At 32.7% G+C, this 20,958-nt stretch overlaps 1 protein-coding gene across 1 annotated transcript in view; it reads right to left on the bottom strand.

The window, feature by feature from the left end:
* Window positions 1-4,877, bottom strand: part of LOC130900287 (putative ammonium transporter 2) — a 151,913-nt gene extending 147,036 nt beyond the window's left edge. Inside the window, exon 1 of the mRNA XM_057810800.1 lies at window positions 4,751-4,877. Coding sequence (XP_057666783.1) covers window positions 4,751-4,877 — 127 coding nt within the window. The remainder of the gene's footprint in view (window positions 1-4,750) is intronic.
* Between the last annotated feature and the right edge of the window lie 16,081 nt (window positions 4,878-20,958).

The following is a 20,958-nucleotide window of genomic DNA, read 5'->3' on the forward strand; positions in this document are numbered from 1 at the left end:
TATTCGACTTTAGGTAGTAAACATTCTTTTAAAAAATTAATGACATCTTGCTCAAAATTGTTTCCAGATGATGGTAAAATAATTTTGTTTAGTTTCATAAAGTTTTATTATAGTAGGTGCGGTGCGGCTAGCTCAGAATTTACTTCTGAAAATATTATTACCAACATTTACCGCGGAATCTGAAATTGATGTATTTATTACCGGATTATTTTGATTTGTATGAACAGTAAGACGGTCATCATTATCTACATTACTCTCAATATCGTTATCTGTTCCAGCTATTAAAGATTCATTATCATCAAAGCATTCTGATAACACTTTTTTAAATTTGTCCATATAATCTAATAAATTCTTAAACACTGAAGTTTCTGTGGTTCTGCTTCGTTAATATTTATTTGAATTCGAGATAAACACTATAAGTGTTTGAAGTCCTTTTTTGTAAGCAATATTGTGAACATATTCTTCAAGTTGCAAGCGGCATCTAACAAGCTTTGAGCTTGGATCTTTGAGTGAGAATATTAACTGGAGTCGTTTAGGTCAGAGCCTATTTTCCCTTGGCTTAGAACAGCACCCAAAGGGGTTAAGTTGAAAGGTTTTGTGAAATCTGGATATTGAAGTATTGGCTCATTTATTAACAGATCTTTTATATTGATAACTGCATCTTTTTTATCTCTTTGATAATGGTTTAGTTAATTTTGAAAAATATATCTTTGGTATAGGAAATTTTTGAATTGCAAGATTTTTTTCTGTTTTACACCTTCTGACGTTACAATGTGGCCAAGATATGCTACTTCTTTTCGTAAAAATTCGGATCTATCAATTCTTAATTGGACTCTCTTAGTCTATTATAAACTTCCTTTAGGTTGTTAAGGTGCTCATCTAAACTGATAATGAACAGAATTATATCGTTAAGGTATACCAAACATTTCTCGTTTTGTATACCTCTTAATATATTGTCTATAACTCTTTGAAATGTCGAAGGAGCTCCTTTCAAACCCATCGGCATCAGCACATATTCATAGTGCCCGTTTTCTATGTTAAAAGCTGTTTTTGGAATATCTTCCTCGATCTCGATCTGATGAAAACTAGAGGCGAGATCTGAAATCGTAAAATATTGACAACGTCCAAGCTTATCTAGTAACGTTGTAATGTCCGGTAATGCATAACGATCTCCAATTGTGATTGCATTTAGTCCGCAACAAGTCGGAATTTTGGCTTTTGCGACGCATCTAATTTTTTTGCTACTATCCTAATATAAATTGAATGTTGAATTCTATGATTTTAAAAGTTTTCACAAGTTTTAATAATATCAAAAGTGACCGGAAATCTTAATCATTTCTTTCCCAGACGATGAATACATAAATAACTGAAAGCTCGGAAAATATATTGAGTCCACTTTGGTGTTTCCTTGCCACGTTCCTAATAAAAAACCGCTCATAATATTATTGGCGAGAAAAAACTAATTTTAAAAGAGAAGAAACCTAAAATCAAGAACATTTAGAAGAATAAACATGTATTGGAGGTCTAAGGAATAAGAAATTATACTAACTCAATTATTTTCGACCTTCCGAATACTTATGTATCCATAGACTGAAAAGTATGGTCAAGTCAAATATAAAAATGTCTATAAAAGTATAACAATAATAAATATTAATAACACCAATTAAATAAGAATTGCTGTGGAAGACAATAATACATCGTATAAAGAACTATCAAAACCACTAATAATCAAAATGAATTAATAAAAAAAATTATCCACAAAAAATAATTGACAAATACACTCAGAAGATATTTCTGCTAAATTCTATGGTTGAACAAAAATTCATAAGCTTACTCTATCAGCAAGACCCGTTGTAGAATCAATTAACACTCCGAGTGAACCTCTTACTAAGTGGTTAACTGAAATTTTGACAAAATCTTATGATTATAACAATGATAATTATATCAAAGACTCCTTTAAAATCAAAATCATTCAAGATCCAAAGAGTATGTCGGTTTGCTGTTAGTCAGCTTAGCAGTTTCAGTAAAAACATTAGTAAAAACAATTTCATTAGACTAATAAAAGTTCCGCTTTTAAAGATATATTAAAATCTTAAAACGGTGAAAAATAAAAAAAATTGTTTGTTAATGAAACACAACCAACCTATATGAATCAAGGTCAACAATCGACAACAACAGGAATACTTCCACATCAACCAGAGGCGTATATATCTCATTATCAGAAATTTATTATAAATGAACAGAATCAGTAATACCAAGGTAACCCTATATTCTAAGAGTAATACTATCATGAACAAGCAAGTATACCACCAATTCCCCAAACTGAAAAACCAGAAACAAAATGAAGATTGGACACTTGTTGAAAATACAAAAACAAGATGCAGATGCAGATCACATTAATCGAGCAGAAAAAGATAATTTCTCTTTACAAAAAATTCAAAAATATGAATGAAAATTCAGACTTAAATTTACTCACTTAGTTAAACATTAAATTGGACCCGTCGATAATATACCCATTTATCGCAAAATCATGTTAATACCCCTATAATTTGAAACAGAAAATTTCAAATCAGATTCAGAAACTCTTAGATAATGAAATTATCAGACAACCGTACAACTTTCCTACTATCGGAGATTGAATGAAAAAACTTTTGAAGAATACCCCTTTCCTCGCTTCGATTAAGCGACAATCTTGGTCGAAGTAATCATTTTTCTACTTTAGATTTAACACCAGGTTCTCACCAAATTGAAAAAAACTACTTTCACGGTAGATAATAGCTACGACGAATATACATATGCCATTCGGTTTAAAAAACGCTTCTGTAATATTTCAACATGTCATGGTCACACTTCTTCGTCCTATTTTCTATAAATCATGTTTATCTTTCCAAAATTTCAAAAAAAGGCCATATACAACAAATAAAACAAATATTTAGTGAATTATAAAAATAGAAATTGACAGTTTAATTAGATAAGTCTGAATTCTTTAGAAAAAAAGAAGCCTTCTCAGGCCGTGTTAAAAACCAATGGTTTTTCACTAAATCTAGATAAAATCGAATCAATTCATAGTTATCCTTCACCTAGGAATGAAAAACAAATAAAATCATTTCTTGGTATGCTCTCATATTATCGCAAATTCAAACAGAGTGTCGTCAAAGTAACCTAGCCGATAAATAGATATATTAAAGAAAGAACTAAATTAGATTCGAATGAATAAGAATATATCAATGCTTTTCAAAAGTATAAACAACTTTGTAATTGTCCAATTTCAGCATATCGCGATTATACAAAAACATTTACGTTAACTTAACGCTTCTAATATCGTTCTAGGTAGTGTACTTTCACAAGATTCTCATCCTATAGCAATTTACTCTCAAACACTTGATTCAGCTGGAAGAAACTATGGTACAATCGAAAAAGAACTTTTAGCTATACTAGATAGATATACTGGTGAAAACTTCCGACCATATTGATATTGTAAAAAATTCATTATTGAAACTGACCATAAGCCATTCCGTCTGGCTACGTTCTTTTAAAGAATCCAATCAACGTTTAATAAGAAGAAATTATAACTAAAATAATTTGATTTTCAAATAAAATAAAATACAAAAAAGGCGAAGAAAATTACGTTACCGATGCATTATTTAAAATAGTACTCAACGCAATTTATATGAAACCTTATTACCCTTCTAAATTCAAAAACAAACACAGAGAATCCGAAGATATTGATGCTATATCAGTTATAGCAAAAGCAAACTCCGATCCCGATTTTACATTAAGTGAAGATAACCGAATTTTGAGTAAAATACTCGACAATAATAAGAGTATGGCTTTGGATGAAACTAGGCATTTCAGAAAAATCTCTAAATTCTGCTCTCTTTTCGTAAATAATCCTCAAATGCGGAGACAAAAACGACATTGACTATTCCCAGCCCTTTGGCAAAAACCGATATATTTAAAGTTTCAGATATGGATTCGATTATAATGTCATTAGCTTCATGTTTTTATTACTCAATTTTGCTTCCAAATAATTTTCTAACGCATTAGAACTAAATATAAAAATAATTGAAACAAACATTTTCCTAAAAAATATTATTAATAGAGATGAATGAAATATCTTCGCAAGGATTGACACCAATACTTGAAGAAAGTTAAAACCTTCAAATTATCAGTATTTGGACTGTATTTCTATAATCTTGCACAGTACTGATTATTGTTTGGTTATTTTGGAGGAGAAGGTGTTATACAGTTCAAATACCCTAATAGACATTGAATCAATTGCTTAATCCTTATATTTTGTAATCACCAAACATTTTTTTTATTACTGAATTCGCGTCAACCGTATACTGATTATTAGCTGTACAGTAAAAATTAAGTGTTTTATCTATAAATATTTGTTCAATTAAGTTTATGATCGAGATCTGTTTAACGTCCTATAATTTCACGTATTGTCCAAGTGGTAGAGTGAGTGTCTGTAGTGAGTATTGAGGATCTCGTGTTAATCGCTTCTGTTGTCTACACCTGTTTATTCAATTTACGAGTACAGCATAATAACCAAATTTTCAAGAAGTATAAACGATAAGCGTAGTTTGGATCTACATAATTTACATGGAAACAAGAATTTCGAGTCGGATATACAATACCACAGAAAACTTTTTATCTCAATAAACTGCACTAACGGCAAATCAACAGTTGGAGAACATCTCTTTGACAAAATAACTTAATAATCAAAGTAATATGACATACTTACCAGTTTGCATTGTAAATATCATGAATGAACTAGTAATAACCCAATTTGCATCTTCCAAGTTGACTGCATATAACCAAGAAGTTGTTACATTTTCCCCTACAAACCCGTACGAAGTATTTGAAGACATTTTCGTCGTAATACCTGTTCTCAAATATTGAAAGTAACTGTAGAAAATCGTGACTTGTGTTCGTAAACAACTAAATATTCAAAAGACGACTATTAAATCTACTTGAATGTTAAGTAAATTATACTACAGTACACATTTCTTTCTTTATTATACTGAAATCTATACGATAATTTCTTAGTGAACTGTGCAGAATGAAAAATCCATGCAGTGAATAAAAATGATATTGGGTGTGATTTGAAAAATGGACATTTTCAGAAACAAGGTTGTTTGAATAAGATTTTATATGCGACACATCATTCTGAAACCAATATACTTTAGCTTATTCCAGACTATTTCTCAAAAGCAGAAAGAATTTCTTCATATTTTAGTTTCACTCGTTTTATCAAAAAAAAAAAATACGAAAATTAATATTGTAGATTTTATAAAGTCGCATACAACACGCAACCTAATAATTGAGAATCAGGTTTGTTTCAGTTTTAACTCCATTCAAAGTATTATTTATAGGAATTCTTGATCTTTCACAATATTGTATTCTAAATTTAATTAAAACATTTCAATTTAAATAAAGTCATTCTGTTGTAATTTTAACACTAATACATAAAAATCGACTCATATTTTCTAGTTCTTGCATCTCAAATTTTCTTGACAGGTTTTGTTCTAAACTCCACATATCAGTTTCATTGTTACTGGCAATAATAATGTCATCAGCATAAAGTAGAAAATAAGTTTCTAGGCAATGGTTATGATAGAGGTATAATCAAGGATCATTTTCAAGCTTAATTAATCGTGATTCCCTCTAATAAAGTTATTGTACTATAAGACCTAATGTGGGATATTCAAAAACAAACACAATACTATTTGACTTACAAAATGTATTATTTTATTTATAATTCTCTTTACAAATACAAATAATACATCTATGTATTCAACTAAAATGGTATTTTAGATGCAAAAAACTCAGTCATCATCAGGTAAGTCTCCTTCAGGGTTCTCACTAGTGGTATTACTAGTATGCTTTAAGTTTTTATAAAAGTCATGGCAAACTGTAGGAACATATGGTAGTAATGCCAATAGATCATTATACTTTTGTTGTGATATTGGTATTGGACTTGGTGTTACCAGTTGCAAATCGTTTGGCAATGTAAGGTGTCGCCTTCGAAACCTAACAAGGTCAATCTCCTGGTTTTCATCAGCGAAATTACTTTTCAAAAACAGAGTTCCCATGCTGTTCTGTTTTACTTGCAGTTGAACACAGGTTGACAGAAGAACTTGTTCTTTGTTGACATCTTTTTTTCTATTAATAAAGGGTGGATTTTCACATGTTTTGACATCGTACAAAGACCTAAAATTTTTAAAATCCAGTTCCATATTATGCACAGTATATTTCATTGAGGTATGTCTGACTAACTGCTGCCAATCCCAGGGCGTTAGAATTGTTATGTTGTTAAGTTTTTTTCTCTTCCGCTCTATCAGTGCATGGACAGTATCCGCCTCCATATGCGTGTGGCCCTTTAGTAGAAACTTTTGAGTGATGATTTTTACTTGAGGATACTTATTGAGTACCCAAAGAAACACATAATAAGGCTAATATTCCTATTCTGGCCGTAGCAATTATCCGACCACAGAATGATTTCTTCAATGTCACTGCCAGGAATGACGGTATCTGCCCATTTCAGTAATGCAGATCCGATTTCATTTCCGCCTTTGGATTCGTCCCACATAATACAATGGACTGACGAATCAGAAGAATCAAAAAGGGTGTAATTCAACGTCCAAAGTTTTCTCTTGTAAAAGCTTATGCAATTTGTTATAAGGGGTGACGGCAAACATTTTTGAAGATCACCCGTTAATACCTTAAGGGTATTGTTAGCCCTTTTGGTGTCCTCGCTTTTTAAATCATACCTTAATTTAGATTCATCCAGATGTGCATTATGGTCTTCGTCAATAGAATTTTTTTCATCTAGAGTCAAATTATTTTTTAATTTTGCTTGAAAATAATCACATGTGTCACACGTGTCTATTTCTGGTGGTTTGAAATTCAACTTAAATTTTTTGTTGAACACATCGTAGTAGAGCCATTTTTTAGCTATTAACAAAGGGTTGAAATCATTTTCATTACAATCCTCTACATACAGTTCATACATTTTCTCTATGTTCAGGTGCGGACCCAAATACTTCATATCTTTTCCCTAGTGTAATGACTGCTATAATTTGGGAAGGAAGAGATGTGTCTTACTACACTTTCAACAGTGTCATTATGTGTTTTATTGACGGGAGTTTGCTTACCCCTTTGATCAATTTTTACAATTCCACCTGGTTCAATATTTTTCAAAACATTAACTACCACGGTGTTTGATATAGATAGTGTATTTAAAAACATAAGTTTACATACTCTAGTTCGTACGCCTTTTACTGTAAAATAATATTGTAGAGTATTTTGTTTTGACTTATTGGAGGCGAGGTCTTGTTTTCTTGAACGGACAGTACTATGCTTCTCTACACATGAAACAATGAATTGCCGTTTTGTGTCATTTCCCTTCTCCTGACTCCAGTATGCATTAAAGATCTCCTGTCTGTCACTTTGTAATAATTTTTCAGAACATTTCAGTCTGCAAGAACAAGGAGGTTTAATAATTCTGGCAGGGACAACTTTACTCTTTTTACTAATATATTCTTCACCTGCAGAATATTTACGTTTCTGAATATTACATGCCCATTCACTGGTATGAACGACACGTTTTTCACCTATCTAGAAATAGATTTATTTTTCACTTTTCTCCTTACGCCTACTGTTCCTTGCAAATCTAGGCCTACTTGACTTTCTGCAATATTTTCATTGTCGCTGCTTAAATTTAAGTCTTCCTCAAGTAAACTTAGCTCATGTCCATTTGAGTTTGTTTTAGCACTAGTTTTATTTCTACTGACCTCATTTTGTATTTCATTAAATACAGGGACATCATCAATGGAATTCGTTTCAGAGCTTGGAGGTTCATAATTTTTGTCCCAATCAGATCATCATCTTCGTCGAAACTCAAGTCATCTCCATTATCCTCTTCATTTTCAAAATCCTTGCTGTTTGTATGATTTGGTTCTGAAATAAAACAAGTCTTATAATATTACATGTAAAACATAATATTTTGAAGTTTAGGTTCATAACAAAACATTACATTAACTGTTTGAGGTTATGTATATCACATTAAAAATAATGAGCAAAACAGTAGCTTACCTGTAGTAGAATCTTTTTTAGAACTTTTCAATAGTTCCAGAATCTTTCTCCCACGAGAATTATGGTTCATTATGCTTACTATTACTAAAAAACAGCAAATATTATGACTTGAAATACATCCAACTATGTAAACTCATCAGAACTGTCAAAAGTACTCTTAGTTCACTAACAATCCGCCAGGCTGTGTAGAGGTATACAACACTATGTCCAGTAGTAATTCACATGCTTCAGAAGGATAAAATACCAAGTCCACATGGTGTTCTATCCCTCTAAATGAAAGTGGACTTGGAGTTGTTTTAAAACATGCTATATCCGATTCTAACTTCTTTTTGACATAGTGCTGTATTCCTCTAAGAAATATGAGAAAAGCTGATTTTAACCCTGTAATAAAGTCAATATGGAAAAAAATGGACATAGTGTTGTATCCCTCCGAGGTACAGATATATATATATATATATATATATGATATGTAAAGGAGTCTTTGCCAGCTATATTATATAAATATTTATAAAAATGGAAAATATTGTAACTAAACCACACTTGGAAGAGAAGCGACATAAATTGATTAGAATGTGTTAAACGTATTTTGTTGAACAGCATGATGCAATTGTCAACAATTACCTTTGTATTACAAGTATTTGATTTAGTATGAACCTTTCTAGATCTTATTGATAACGAAAAGCCAACATCAAAATCTGCCTGTCTGCTTTTCTCAATACGCAGATTTGACTGACCAATTGAAAAAAATTACTTATTATTACTTTTTCAGCTATTAAAAATTGGCAAATTGTTTCGTTTTGAGCACTTTATATTTTCTATAAACATTTTAGATACTTTTACAGGAATTACATGTTACATGTTATAATTACAAACCAAAAAAAACAAAAACCAAATGTAATCAAGAAAGCTTAAATATTAAACATACTTTTAAAAATTACCATTGCGTAACATCCCCTTTATTTTTAATAACAGCCGTAATTCTTTGAGGATTGGTGTTTACTAAATTCTGGCAGTATTCGGAGGTAAAATCATCCCAAATTTCTTGTAGTCTTTCTTTTAATTCCATGACAGTTATAGCTGGATTTGCAGTGTTTCTATTGGTGATAAATCTGTACTACTTGAAAGCTACTCTAAAAGTGGAATATTGTTGTCTGAGAACCATTTCAAGGCCTTTTTTGACTTATGACATGCTGCTCCATCTTGCTGAAAAATAAAGGCTTTCCCAGCGGTTAAAGTTACTTCTCTTGTTGGCAACAATGATTCTTCTAAAACATCCAGGTACTTTTTAGTATTGACAATTCCGTTTATGAAATGCAGTTTTCCCACTCCTCTTGCAGATATCGAGCCCCACACCATCACAGATGCCGAAAATTTTACTTTCCGCTTCAAACAATCTGGATGAAAAGCTTCATTTTTTTGTCGAATAACTCTACTTCGATCGATACCCACACAAACTTCAAAACGAGACTCATCACTGCATTGTATACAGCTCCACTGGTCAAAATTCCAATTCTAAGCTCTTTGGCCCATTAAGTCAATGATGGCTTTTCCTTGGCCTATGTAAAGAAAATTGAAATTTAGAAAAATATGCATTAAACTAAGGTGTTACAAAATTCACGTTGTATGTCCGGAATCCTAATTTTTGAGCCTCTCCGTAACATGTGGATCTTGAAACCCGCGTGCCCACTGCATAACTCCAAAGTACACTTAGTTGACCATAGTTTTTGACGTCTGTTTTGTTGAATTATTCTTTTTAACGCTCGTTTATCTTTGTCTGACAATTTCGATTTTCTTACGTACCGGCGTTTAGGGACAATCGAACCATTTGCTTTATACAAGCGAACTATATTTCGAACACTGTATTTTGACCTGTTTACAGCTTTCGCGATTTCTGAGTTCTTTTTCCCATTTTCGAATAAATTAATTATGGTTAATCGAATTTTTTCATCAACTTTTCCAAATTTTAAAAATTATACTCACCTTATTACTTCAAAAATCTATCTGTCACTTAAAAAAAAATTTTGTGAAAATATGACTTACACAGCCTACTTTATTATTTGCATATTTTAGACTTAATCAAACTTTGAACACAATTTTGGAAACAATGAACCCCTATAATATACAAAAAAAATTATTATCAACAAGACCTATCTATTTCCACATATTAAATATCATTCAAAATATTTGACAATATTCATCCAAAACCGATTTTAGACGTAAAACTAAAAGTTTAAAACATTTTACTAACAGCTACTTTTTGGCATTTTAAAATAAAGTTTAATAATTTCGAATTTTTTTAAGTGGGCCAACTGAAATGGGACAGGGCTCGTAACATTGGAATAAAAAGTCCTCGGACTATAAAGGCTAAGATTCATCGGTCGAATGTTTAGGTTTCGAATCCTCGTGGTTATTACAGAATAAATAACTTAATCCCACTTTTAGATGCTCTCATTTGTGAAATGAAAAATAGGTTTTCTACAACCAATACTGAACTCACCCAGTTTTTTAGTCTAGTCCCATCATTTATAAAACCAGCTGAATACAATGATGAGATCGTAAATGTACCAAAAAAAATTGTGGGGAATCTAGTTCACTTCAATTGTACAATGGAATTTCAATGTAGAGAAAACACTGGAGCCAAGTAGGTATAGTAGAACTACCATCTACAGCAATCGAAGCCTTCAGCGACTTATCTGTTACGTTTTACCCTAATACAAAAATATCTTATGCACTTGATTTGTGTTCTACCTATCACTTAATGCACGGATAAAAGAAATGAAATTAGATAAAAATTACTTGAGGATAACAATGAGACAAGATAGACTCAACGGCCTGGCTCTGATAAACATTCATATGAATACAAGTTCCTCAACAGCGATGAAATGACTATTAATTCTCGGACCCTCACTCCAAATCGCCAAACACAAATTACAACTGTGACCTCATCATTATTCATTCATCTCTAGCCAGTAGAGCTACTCTGATATATCGAATACGTATATAACAATGACTCTCGGCCATATCTCGGGAACCGTTTATGGTACAGCTTCGGGAAAAAAAATTTATGACAAAAGTGCCCTCGAGAAAAACCTGAAAATTATTTACAAAGTTGTAGGTCCACCGCTAGAGGGCGTAATTAAATACCAAAAATTATAAAATGAATAATTTACAAATTTTGCCTAATTAATATGCATTTAAACTATGATTATCGTATTTTTCAAGAAATTCAGCGTATATTTGATTTTACAAATCTATCTCTTCAAATAAGAGGTGGGGGGAAGCGGGACTTTATTATGAAAAAACGCCTGTACGTCTAGTTCTACTTAACCTATCTATGAAAACTTAGTCTTTTTGAAGAGAGATTCTTTCTACCAATGTAAAAGTTATCATTTCGAAAATTGAAACATGCAGTTTTAATTAAGTAATATAAAAGTAAACCAAACTAGCAACAGAATAGCGAAAACCGCATGTCGATATATTTTTCGTATTACGAGATATTCTAAGAAATGTGTGAATTTTAAGCATTTTCATTTAAACATAAATTACTCCGGTTTGACTGAACGGATTTTAACATTTTTTGATTCCTCAAAATTATTTTTTCTTGTTCTATTAATAATAGTTTCAATTATTATGTCAATATTACTTATGCTGTCACCGGGAAACTACGTTATGGAAGATAAAATAGAAATATAACTTAAGGTACCTCGCTAGTGACGACCTAAATGTTCAAATTGTCGCCCATCATTTTCGATACAACCGTTTATTCTTTGAAGAGTAGATTGAACAGCAGTCTCAATTTCTGCTCTCGAAATACTCTGAATGGCGTTTCGTATTCTCTCTATCATGTTATCTTTGGTAGTGAGTCTAATTGCACAAACAAGTTCTTTAATCCGGCCCGAGTTGCTAGTGATATATCTTCTAGAAGTGATAATTTATCCCTTATAAAATTTAGGTAGCGTTCCACGTTAATTCCGTTGTCAAAAATAAAAGGTCCAATTATCTGACCATTTACACAACCACATCATTAATTTAGTGAAATATTTGGATAACGTATTATGTCCTTTTGTCAATTATACTAATAACATATTTATTAAAATAATTTGATAATTGCTGGGGAAGGTAGATATGGTAATGAAAAATGTTTTATGTTTTGATGTACCGTTTCGGTTTTGTTTTTTAATTGATTTTAGTATCTGCTTATCCTTCTTTTGAATATGTTCTTTATCATTTTTTCCGGATAATTATTTTCTTTCAATTCAGTTTTTATTTCTCGCTTCTTGCTAAGCTTCTACATTCAGGATCTGATAGTTGGATACATCTATCAGCCAAACTTATCATCACTAATCTTTTTTGTGACATAGGATGACATGAATTGAAATTGAAATATCTTGAGGACCAAGTTTGTTTTGTATACCATCCTGTTCTAATGTTATTGTCAATTTTATATAATGTGACATCAAGAAAATTATTTTATTCTTTTGTTCTATTTTGATTGTGAATAGAAGTTTTTATGATAAGAATTGAATTTTTTATTCATGTTTTCAATTCGATTCTTTGGTACTTCAGTTATGCAATCATCTACATATCGGAAAAAAAATGGAATATTTATATCAAATTTGCTTAAGGCAGTTTCCTCGAGATTTTCCATTACTAATTGTGCTATAACACTTGAAATGGAAGCTCCTATAGCATAATCATCAATTTGTTTGTATATTTCATTTCCATATTTAAAGTACGTTATTGTAAGTGTGAGCATGATGTGATATTGCGCACCAGCTGGGAAGCAGCCAATGAGAATGTAGTCTTTACATCACGAGTGTGAGTTCTATAGCTTTTATAAATTCGTATTCGTATTTCTATATATTCTTTAATTTTGTCCCATTTTTTCATTAATATATTTTTCACAATGGTAATAGGAATATTTGTATATAAAGAAACCACATATAACGAAATAAATACATATTCATTAGGAATTTTGATACTTTTAATTTTTCCTTTGAAATACCATGTGTTTTTGTTATAGTATTTGTTTTGATATAAAATTTTTTAGGCATTGTGAATTTTCAATTTTTTTGCGTCTGATGGCGAAATAAAAAGTTGTTCTTCTCATGATCGAGTTAGATCATTATTTTGTTTTTGATGAGAATACGTAGGGTGTTGTTAATTATATATTTCGGGTTTCGAAATATATTTTTAAAAAACTTTATTTTTGAATATTTGAATGAATACAATTAATCTCAAGATCGAACTAATTATAAACATTAAATATCATCGAATTGTTTACAAACATCTTATTTATAATAAAATAGTGCTGATACATGTTTACGTTATTTAATACAAAAATAGAATAAATGCTGATAGATGTTTATCATATTTGATACAATGGTATTGTTTTAAAAATGTCCTTCAGGAATTCTTCGCATGTAACTTGTTTAATTTTTTTTTTGTGAGTTGTCTCATCGTTTAATAATTCCATCATTTTATTATTATAATCTTCTGATTTCATAATAACAGTTTTTTTAGATTTATTTGCTTTCAAAATTTTGAGATCTCTGTTTTGATTGATATATTCTTTGGTTTTAGTTATATTTTGGGGTTTGATAAAGATAAAATTTCTTTTACTTCATCTGTTATGACAGTATCAGTTAAATTTTCGATCCATATACAAATGAAATAAAATCAAATGCTTAGTCAATTTGGCTTTAAAGATATTTTACGCACCTCTGGAGTCCTCGATTCTTTGAAAGCGGATGCATTTTTTTTGATTGCCAAAAAAGACAAAATTATTTGTGAATTTGGTAAAAAATATTTGTCATGAGGACAAACATTTAGTAGTTGTAGCAAAAATATATATGAGACATTTGGCTTGATTATTAATAGAGGTTAGGAAAATTGACACTAAGGACTTGCTTATGATGATAGATATATGGCATCCTTGAGAATTTGAAAAGATTGTACAAGCAGTAAAATCTATTTCTCAATACCACGAAGCTACAAAAACATTTTAATCTTCCTATTAGCATTGCAAATTTAACTGATTTAAAAAAAACAATTAATACAGCATATTACTTGGAAATCCAAAAAGATATCAAATCACCTCTTTTAAAAATCTTAGATATGATGACAAAACTTATCAACGATGAATGGGCTATAGAAATAACAACTGAAGCTTATCAAAGTTTGAATGTTAAAAAACCAACAATAATACCGTTGACTGAGAATTTACAGGTAACTATATCTTCGGACAGGGGGTTTGTAATTGTCACTTCATTTCACTATTATTTAAAATTTGTCTTTGAAAGCGTTATTCAAATTTAATTTGAAACCAAAATTATATAATATTAAGTTAATCTACAATTTTGAACAATTGAATTATTTGTTTTCTAAATGTACAACTTTTCGATTATGATCTGATAAAAACCCCAATCTATATTTTAGGCCAAGAATTCAAGTAATTGGACTCTATGTAACTCGAACATTGAAAATTAAAATGGTCTAGTGGAAATTATAATTTGGTCAAAAATAAGTGATACGTTTTTTTAGGAAATGAAGATTTTTTTAGATGATGTTATTGCAAATTCAAAAATGCAATTACAAAAAAAAATAATAACAGTGAGAAAGCATTTAGAAATCGATGGAACATATTGCAGTTTACTTTTATTTAATAAAAGAAGGTGGGAGAGCTTCCAACAGATCACGTTGTTATATGCATACCAAACCAACTAGTACATCTTCAGAAGACTTTGAAAAAATGCTCACATCTAGTGAAATAATTTTATATAATTGAAATATATATAGTGAAATAGTTTTATTTGGTAAAGCTACCCAAGACGGATTCGATGTATCCTTGAAATACAGTAACAACTTTTTGAATCTCCGAACCCCAGCTTATTTGGTTTGTGTCATACTGAGGATCCTGTATATATATATATATATATATATATATATATATATATATATATATATATATATATGTATATATATATATATATATATATATATATATCTGGTGTGGAGATGCCAGTACTCCCATCCAGCGCGTCCCCAGGTGGCGGATAGGGGCACTCCTCCCAGATATGGGAGGTACCGGCGAAATTAAGTAGTCGGCGCGGACCAAAAAACTGGCAGGATGACGTCTGACCCGAAGCGGGCGGCCATCAATGGGTAGATCGGGCTCATTAGTCGTGGGGAAGACAGCTGATCTAGGAAAGGAACCCGAACAAATTCCAAAAACATTGAAAATAAATGAATTATGGAACGAAGTAATGAGGAGAGTACGGTGCAGAGGAGGGATACCTCAGTACCGGTCGAGAGTGGTGGTGAGAGAGTGGGCCCCCCTCGACCGTCAGCAAGCGACCACTATGCGCCCGCGGTAGGAGACCAGGCCGGGGTGCTGGATACGGTGACTGGAATGGAAATAGACCCCTTTTCAAGGAGAAGCTCTTTAGCAAGATCTCCCCCTGGGAGAAGAGGATCCGTTCCCAATTTGTCAACTGATGATGACACCGGCTGGACTTCAAACATACAGCAGTTGGCTAAAAGAAAGCGACTAGAAAATATTAGCATCGTTGATATTGCTATGTCACAAAGTAGGAAAACAATAGACCCGGGAACCAAAATCCTAATGATTATCGATTCCCTAGTGCTTGAAACGAAAGCCTTAGTGAAGACTGCTCGTGAGAGCACAAATACCAAAAAGGAAATTAGAGAAATATCTACGAAACTGCTAAGATTAACAGAGCAACTCACGACAAGAGAAGCCCAGGACACTCTAAGAAGAGCTGTAGACAGCCCGGATAAACCCAAGCCGCAAGATGAGAAGACCGTGAAGATAAATACCCGTGAGGTGGGCACTCAAACAAACGAAAGACCAGTAACATGTTCGTCAACCCAAACTGACGGCCCAGAAAAGCTAACGCCACACGAAATAGACACACATTTAACCAAAGGCCTAAACGAAAAATCCCTGAAGAATTTGATTGGAATGAAGTGGAGAAATGAGTGTTTCCAAAAAACAAAAAAAATAACCGAAAATATGCGGAGAGTGTTAGATGGAAGAGACCTAGCCATATTCATGGATACAAAAAAAGCTGCAGAAAACAAAATTGTGCAGGAAGTCGCCGTCAGAATACCACACATTTGGAAGCTTGTCGAAGCAAACAAAATACAGCATGGAAAAGTTATAAGTGTGGCAAGTAACAGCAAGATTTGGATGGAAGATGAAGGGGAGACTGAAGTAGTAAACTTCACATTCTTTGTCGGCTTGCCAAATGAACAAGATAAAGAACAAGACTTGTTCCAACTGTATATGGCATGTAAAAGACTTACAGAGGCGATGAGGCACAAAGGAGTCAAGCACATCACCGTGGTTCCCTCAAAAGAATGGGACGAAGACCAGGCCCTTAAGGTACTAGAGTGTGCATGTAGAGAAAATAACGTGGAAGCTGTCATCTGCATGCAATCAAACAATAAGGGACAAACGAGAGCTCAGTCCAGGAAACAAGGAGAGGCAGTAATCATTGACGTAGGCGACCGAACCTATGCTGATTTACTGAAGGAGGTTAAAAAAGAAGTGCAAGAGAAAGGATTAAGTGACAGTGTTGGGGGTGTCCGCATGACGAAGTCCGGGAACCTACTCCTCAAAATGGAGGAAACAGCTGGGGGCGCAGAACGACTAGTTGAAGCTCTTAGGGGAAGGAATGGAGTTAAAGCGCTAAGAGGAGTCCAAAAAGCGGAGGTTGTCCTCCATATTAAGAACATTGATGCTGTCACTAGCAAACAAGAAGTGGAAGCTGCTATCAGAGACATCGACAAGGGAAGAAAACCAACAGGAGACATAAGAGTTAGCTCTTTGAGGCCTGACTATGGCGGGACACAAGCAGCTACCGTCTTTATGCCAAAAGAAACTGCCGATAGCCTACTCAAAATGGGCAAAATAAGAATTGGTTTGGTCAACTGCAGTGTGAGAGAAAGGGTGAGAGTGGACTCGTGTCATCGATGCTGGGAAATTGGTCATATAGCCAAATTCTGCAAGGGCCCTGATAGAACACGACTGTGCATACAATGTGGGGGAGATAACCACCAGAAAAAAGACTGCACGAAAGAAGCTCACTGCGTACTATGCAACATCCCCGGTCATAGGCCACTTTCCCTAAAGTGCCCTTTATATAGAGGAGAGATAAAAAGGCTGCGAACAAACCGCCAACAAAATGTTCAAACTAGTTCAAATTAACCTAGGTAGGCGTATTCCAGCACATGACTTACTGCGACAAACAACAGCTACAAATGAAATAGACATTGCAATCATAAGCGAACCAAACAAGAATTTATCTAAAAAGAGCGGCTGGTACACAGATATCAATATAGATGCAGCAATTTGCTTACCAGCAAGCAAGCACATATAGATACAAGATTGGGGACAGGGAAATGGATTTGTCTGGATTGACTGCATCAAAATCACTATATATAGCTGTTATATGTCGCCAAATATAAGGCTCGAAGAGTTCCAACATTTACTGAATGAACTGAAAAATAGTATGGCTACACGGAAAAATAAGTGCCTGGTTTGCGGGGACTTCAACGCGAAATCAATGATGTGGAGCTCAACAACAAATGATTCTAGAGGCGATATTCTTTCTGAATGGGCCTCAGAACTAAACTTATTTTCACTGAACACCGGATGTGAACCTACCTTCCGTAGAGGCCAAAGCTCATCCATTATCGATATAACATTCGCGGCAACCAATATAGCGCCTTTAGTAACGAACTGGAGAGTGTCTGAAGAGGAAAATCTTACAGACTACAATTACATTTATTTTGATAAAGCCATTAAGAAAGATAGCGTAAGAACGAAGATGAAGAGCCGCGGCTGGAGGGTGGATACGACACAAATGGATTACTTCATAAATGAACTGCGAAGCAAATTACCATCAAGAGAACAAACCTTAAAGCCAGAGAGATTAATTGAGAACATCAGCCATGCATGTGATAATACATTCCAACGAAAGGGTATCTCAAGTGACAGGAAAAAACCAGCTTACTGGTGGTCAGCGGAAATCGCCGAGACTCGGAAAAAATGCCTTACACGGAAGAGAAATATGACAAGGCTCCATAAAAAACCTAATATATCGCAAGAACAAAAAGATACATCCCAGCAAGCCTACAAAGAAGAAAGAGCGCGACTAAAGAACGCCATCCTAAGAGCAAAACAGGTTAAATGGAAAAGGGTCATTGAAGAAGTTGAAGAAGACCCATGGGGACTGGGATACAAGATAGTGATGAATAAACTGAGCTTGAGATCACCTCCTGCGTTGTCAGAAGAACTCATGCTTGACGAAGCTAAGAAGCTGTTCCCACAACACCAGAAAACTAAGTGGAGTACCACTGAGGTACGAGACATTATTCCACTAATCTCGGCAGAAGAGCTGGATCGAGCTTCAAACAGGATCAAATTAAAAAAAATATATATATATATATATATATATATATATATATATATATATAAATATATAGTGAGTGAGTGGGGTATTATTAGATGCTAAATTTAATTGCAGCAAGTATTTGATCAATATTTTTTTTTTAAATTTTTAATTTTCATATTTTTAGATGGATTTAAATGAACTTAATAGAGTATCTCTTATAGAGAAAAAAGAAACAAAAAAACTTCATGAATTAACTCAAGACACACCCTATCCAATTATAAATGCCAATGTGGTAAGCACTCGTTTTGATCAAACAGTACTATTGGCGTTAGAAGTGAGTTTCTTTTTTTTTAAATATATAGTAAGATGAAAAAACTTAAAGATATTTTGAGCAGTGTGGATAATGTGATTAAATCGAGAAGAAAAAGTATTTCCGATACAGGATATTATATAAAATTAATTGATAAACATATCAGAACTTGTCATCTTGTATTGAAAAATGCAAATTAGGAGTAGGAGGAAAGCGTGAAATTTTCAATACAATTGGTCTACTTAAACATTTAAGATGTTTATTGAAAGCAAAATATCATATAGGTTTTGGAATTAAACAAATTAGAAAGGTTAAGTGGGAGAATATTAGTACAATTTTCAAAAGTAGATTAATAACTGGAGTTATTATCAATATTAAACATAAAAATATTACAGAAGTTACATGTAGAAAATTATTGAAGGACATTTTTATATAACGCAATTCTATTAAATATCGTAAGCACTTTATCAGCATTTATTTTATTATAAATATGAATTATTGTAAACAACTTGGCAATGAATATATGTATCGATCTTGAATATATAGTTCATTCGATGTTTATAGTTAGTTCGCTCTTGAGATTAATTGTATTCATTTAATTTTGTGTAAAATAAAGTTTTTAAAAATAATTTTCGAAAACAGAAAATTATAATTCAGATTTCTTGAATGATTCATTTCGTTTATTCAAAAACAAAATAAAAAAATGTTTACTTTCAATGCCTATGCTTAAAGTGAAATTTATAAAAATGACAAATGATGAAGAAATTGTTGATAGAAAATCTTTCAATACTCCAAACTTTATCATTGATTCGAGCACAGATTTGTTTTATTAGTTTAAAGAACATGTAGTGGATTATATTTTGAATAAATTGTCAGAATTTCAGGAAAAGTATAGTGGATGGGCTTTATCTGAAATTATTTTATTAGAAGTTGCTATTAATAAATTTGAAATGGGTAATGGTACATCTTATATTAAATTACCTGAACAAATCGAAAAGAAACATGCTTGTATCAATGTTAAAAATAATGATCAAGCATGTTTCTTTTGGAGTGTAGTCAGGGCCGGATTAAGATTTATAAGGCCCGGGGCTAAAATAATGACGGGGCCCCTTAAGGAATTCGAAAACCCGGAAAAATTCAAAAAATAATATCAATACGTTAGATTTGTGGTATCAACACATCAAAAAATACAGAATGATTTCCAAATGATGGGGCCCTCTTGGACCTGGGGCCTGGGGCTATAGCCCCCCAAGCTTAATCCGGTCCTGAGTGTAGTGAGTGCTTTATTTCCAACCAAAAATAATAAACAATTCACATATTCATATCCGTACTACAGCACTGTTTTGAATGTAGAAAATTTAGATGTTCCTATGAAAAATAATGATATTAGAAAATCGCCGGTAAGTTTATTAAATGCAAACAAATTGCCTGCAGAATTTTGAAAAATGTGTGATATTGGTTCGAATTGAATCTTCTGTGGAAGATAATCTTTGACGTATTCAGAATGTACAGGTATATAAATGTCAAGTAAATCAAATTTCCATAGAAATCTGTTGAAACCAATGTAAAGACGGAAATTTGGGAATGATGGAGTCGATGCAAGAAACATAAAATCTACAGATTTAATATCACATATATTGGTCACCGGATGTGACGTTGAATGAAGTGTTGGTTGCATAGTCGTGGTCGTTGATTTGTCGTTGTATTATGTACAAATTTTTGTGTGGGACCATAAAGAGATTCGAGCGCCACTTTGTCATCTTCATCGAGCATTGTTATGTTTCTCTGATACCACGGGTACATTATTGCAGTTGGAACGTCACTATGACCAATTCCTAAGGTGTGGCCGATTTCGTGTGCTAATACCATAAAGAAGCTAGTTTCAGTGTCTTGTACAATTCCATCGATGTTTGGATTCCATCGTTCATTACGATCAAAATGAATTTCAATACATCCATCTCCAGAGGGAAAATAAGCATAAGCTAACACCTTACCGGGACCATCAAAATTAAAGTCATAATATCGATTACCTTGACAATTAGCTCGAAATTGATGTTTTTTAGACACAAAAGTAATAGTTATGTCAGGCGAAGGCATGGGAATCGTTACTCGTTTAAATGTAAA

The sequence above is a fragment of the Diorhabda carinulata genome, chromosome 12, assembly GCF_026250575.1.
Source record: "Diorhabda carinulata isolate Delta chromosome 12, icDioCari1.1, whole genome shotgun sequence".
Lineage (NCBI taxonomy): Eukaryota > Metazoa > Arthropoda > Insecta > Coleoptera > Chrysomelidae > Diorhabda > Diorhabda carinulata.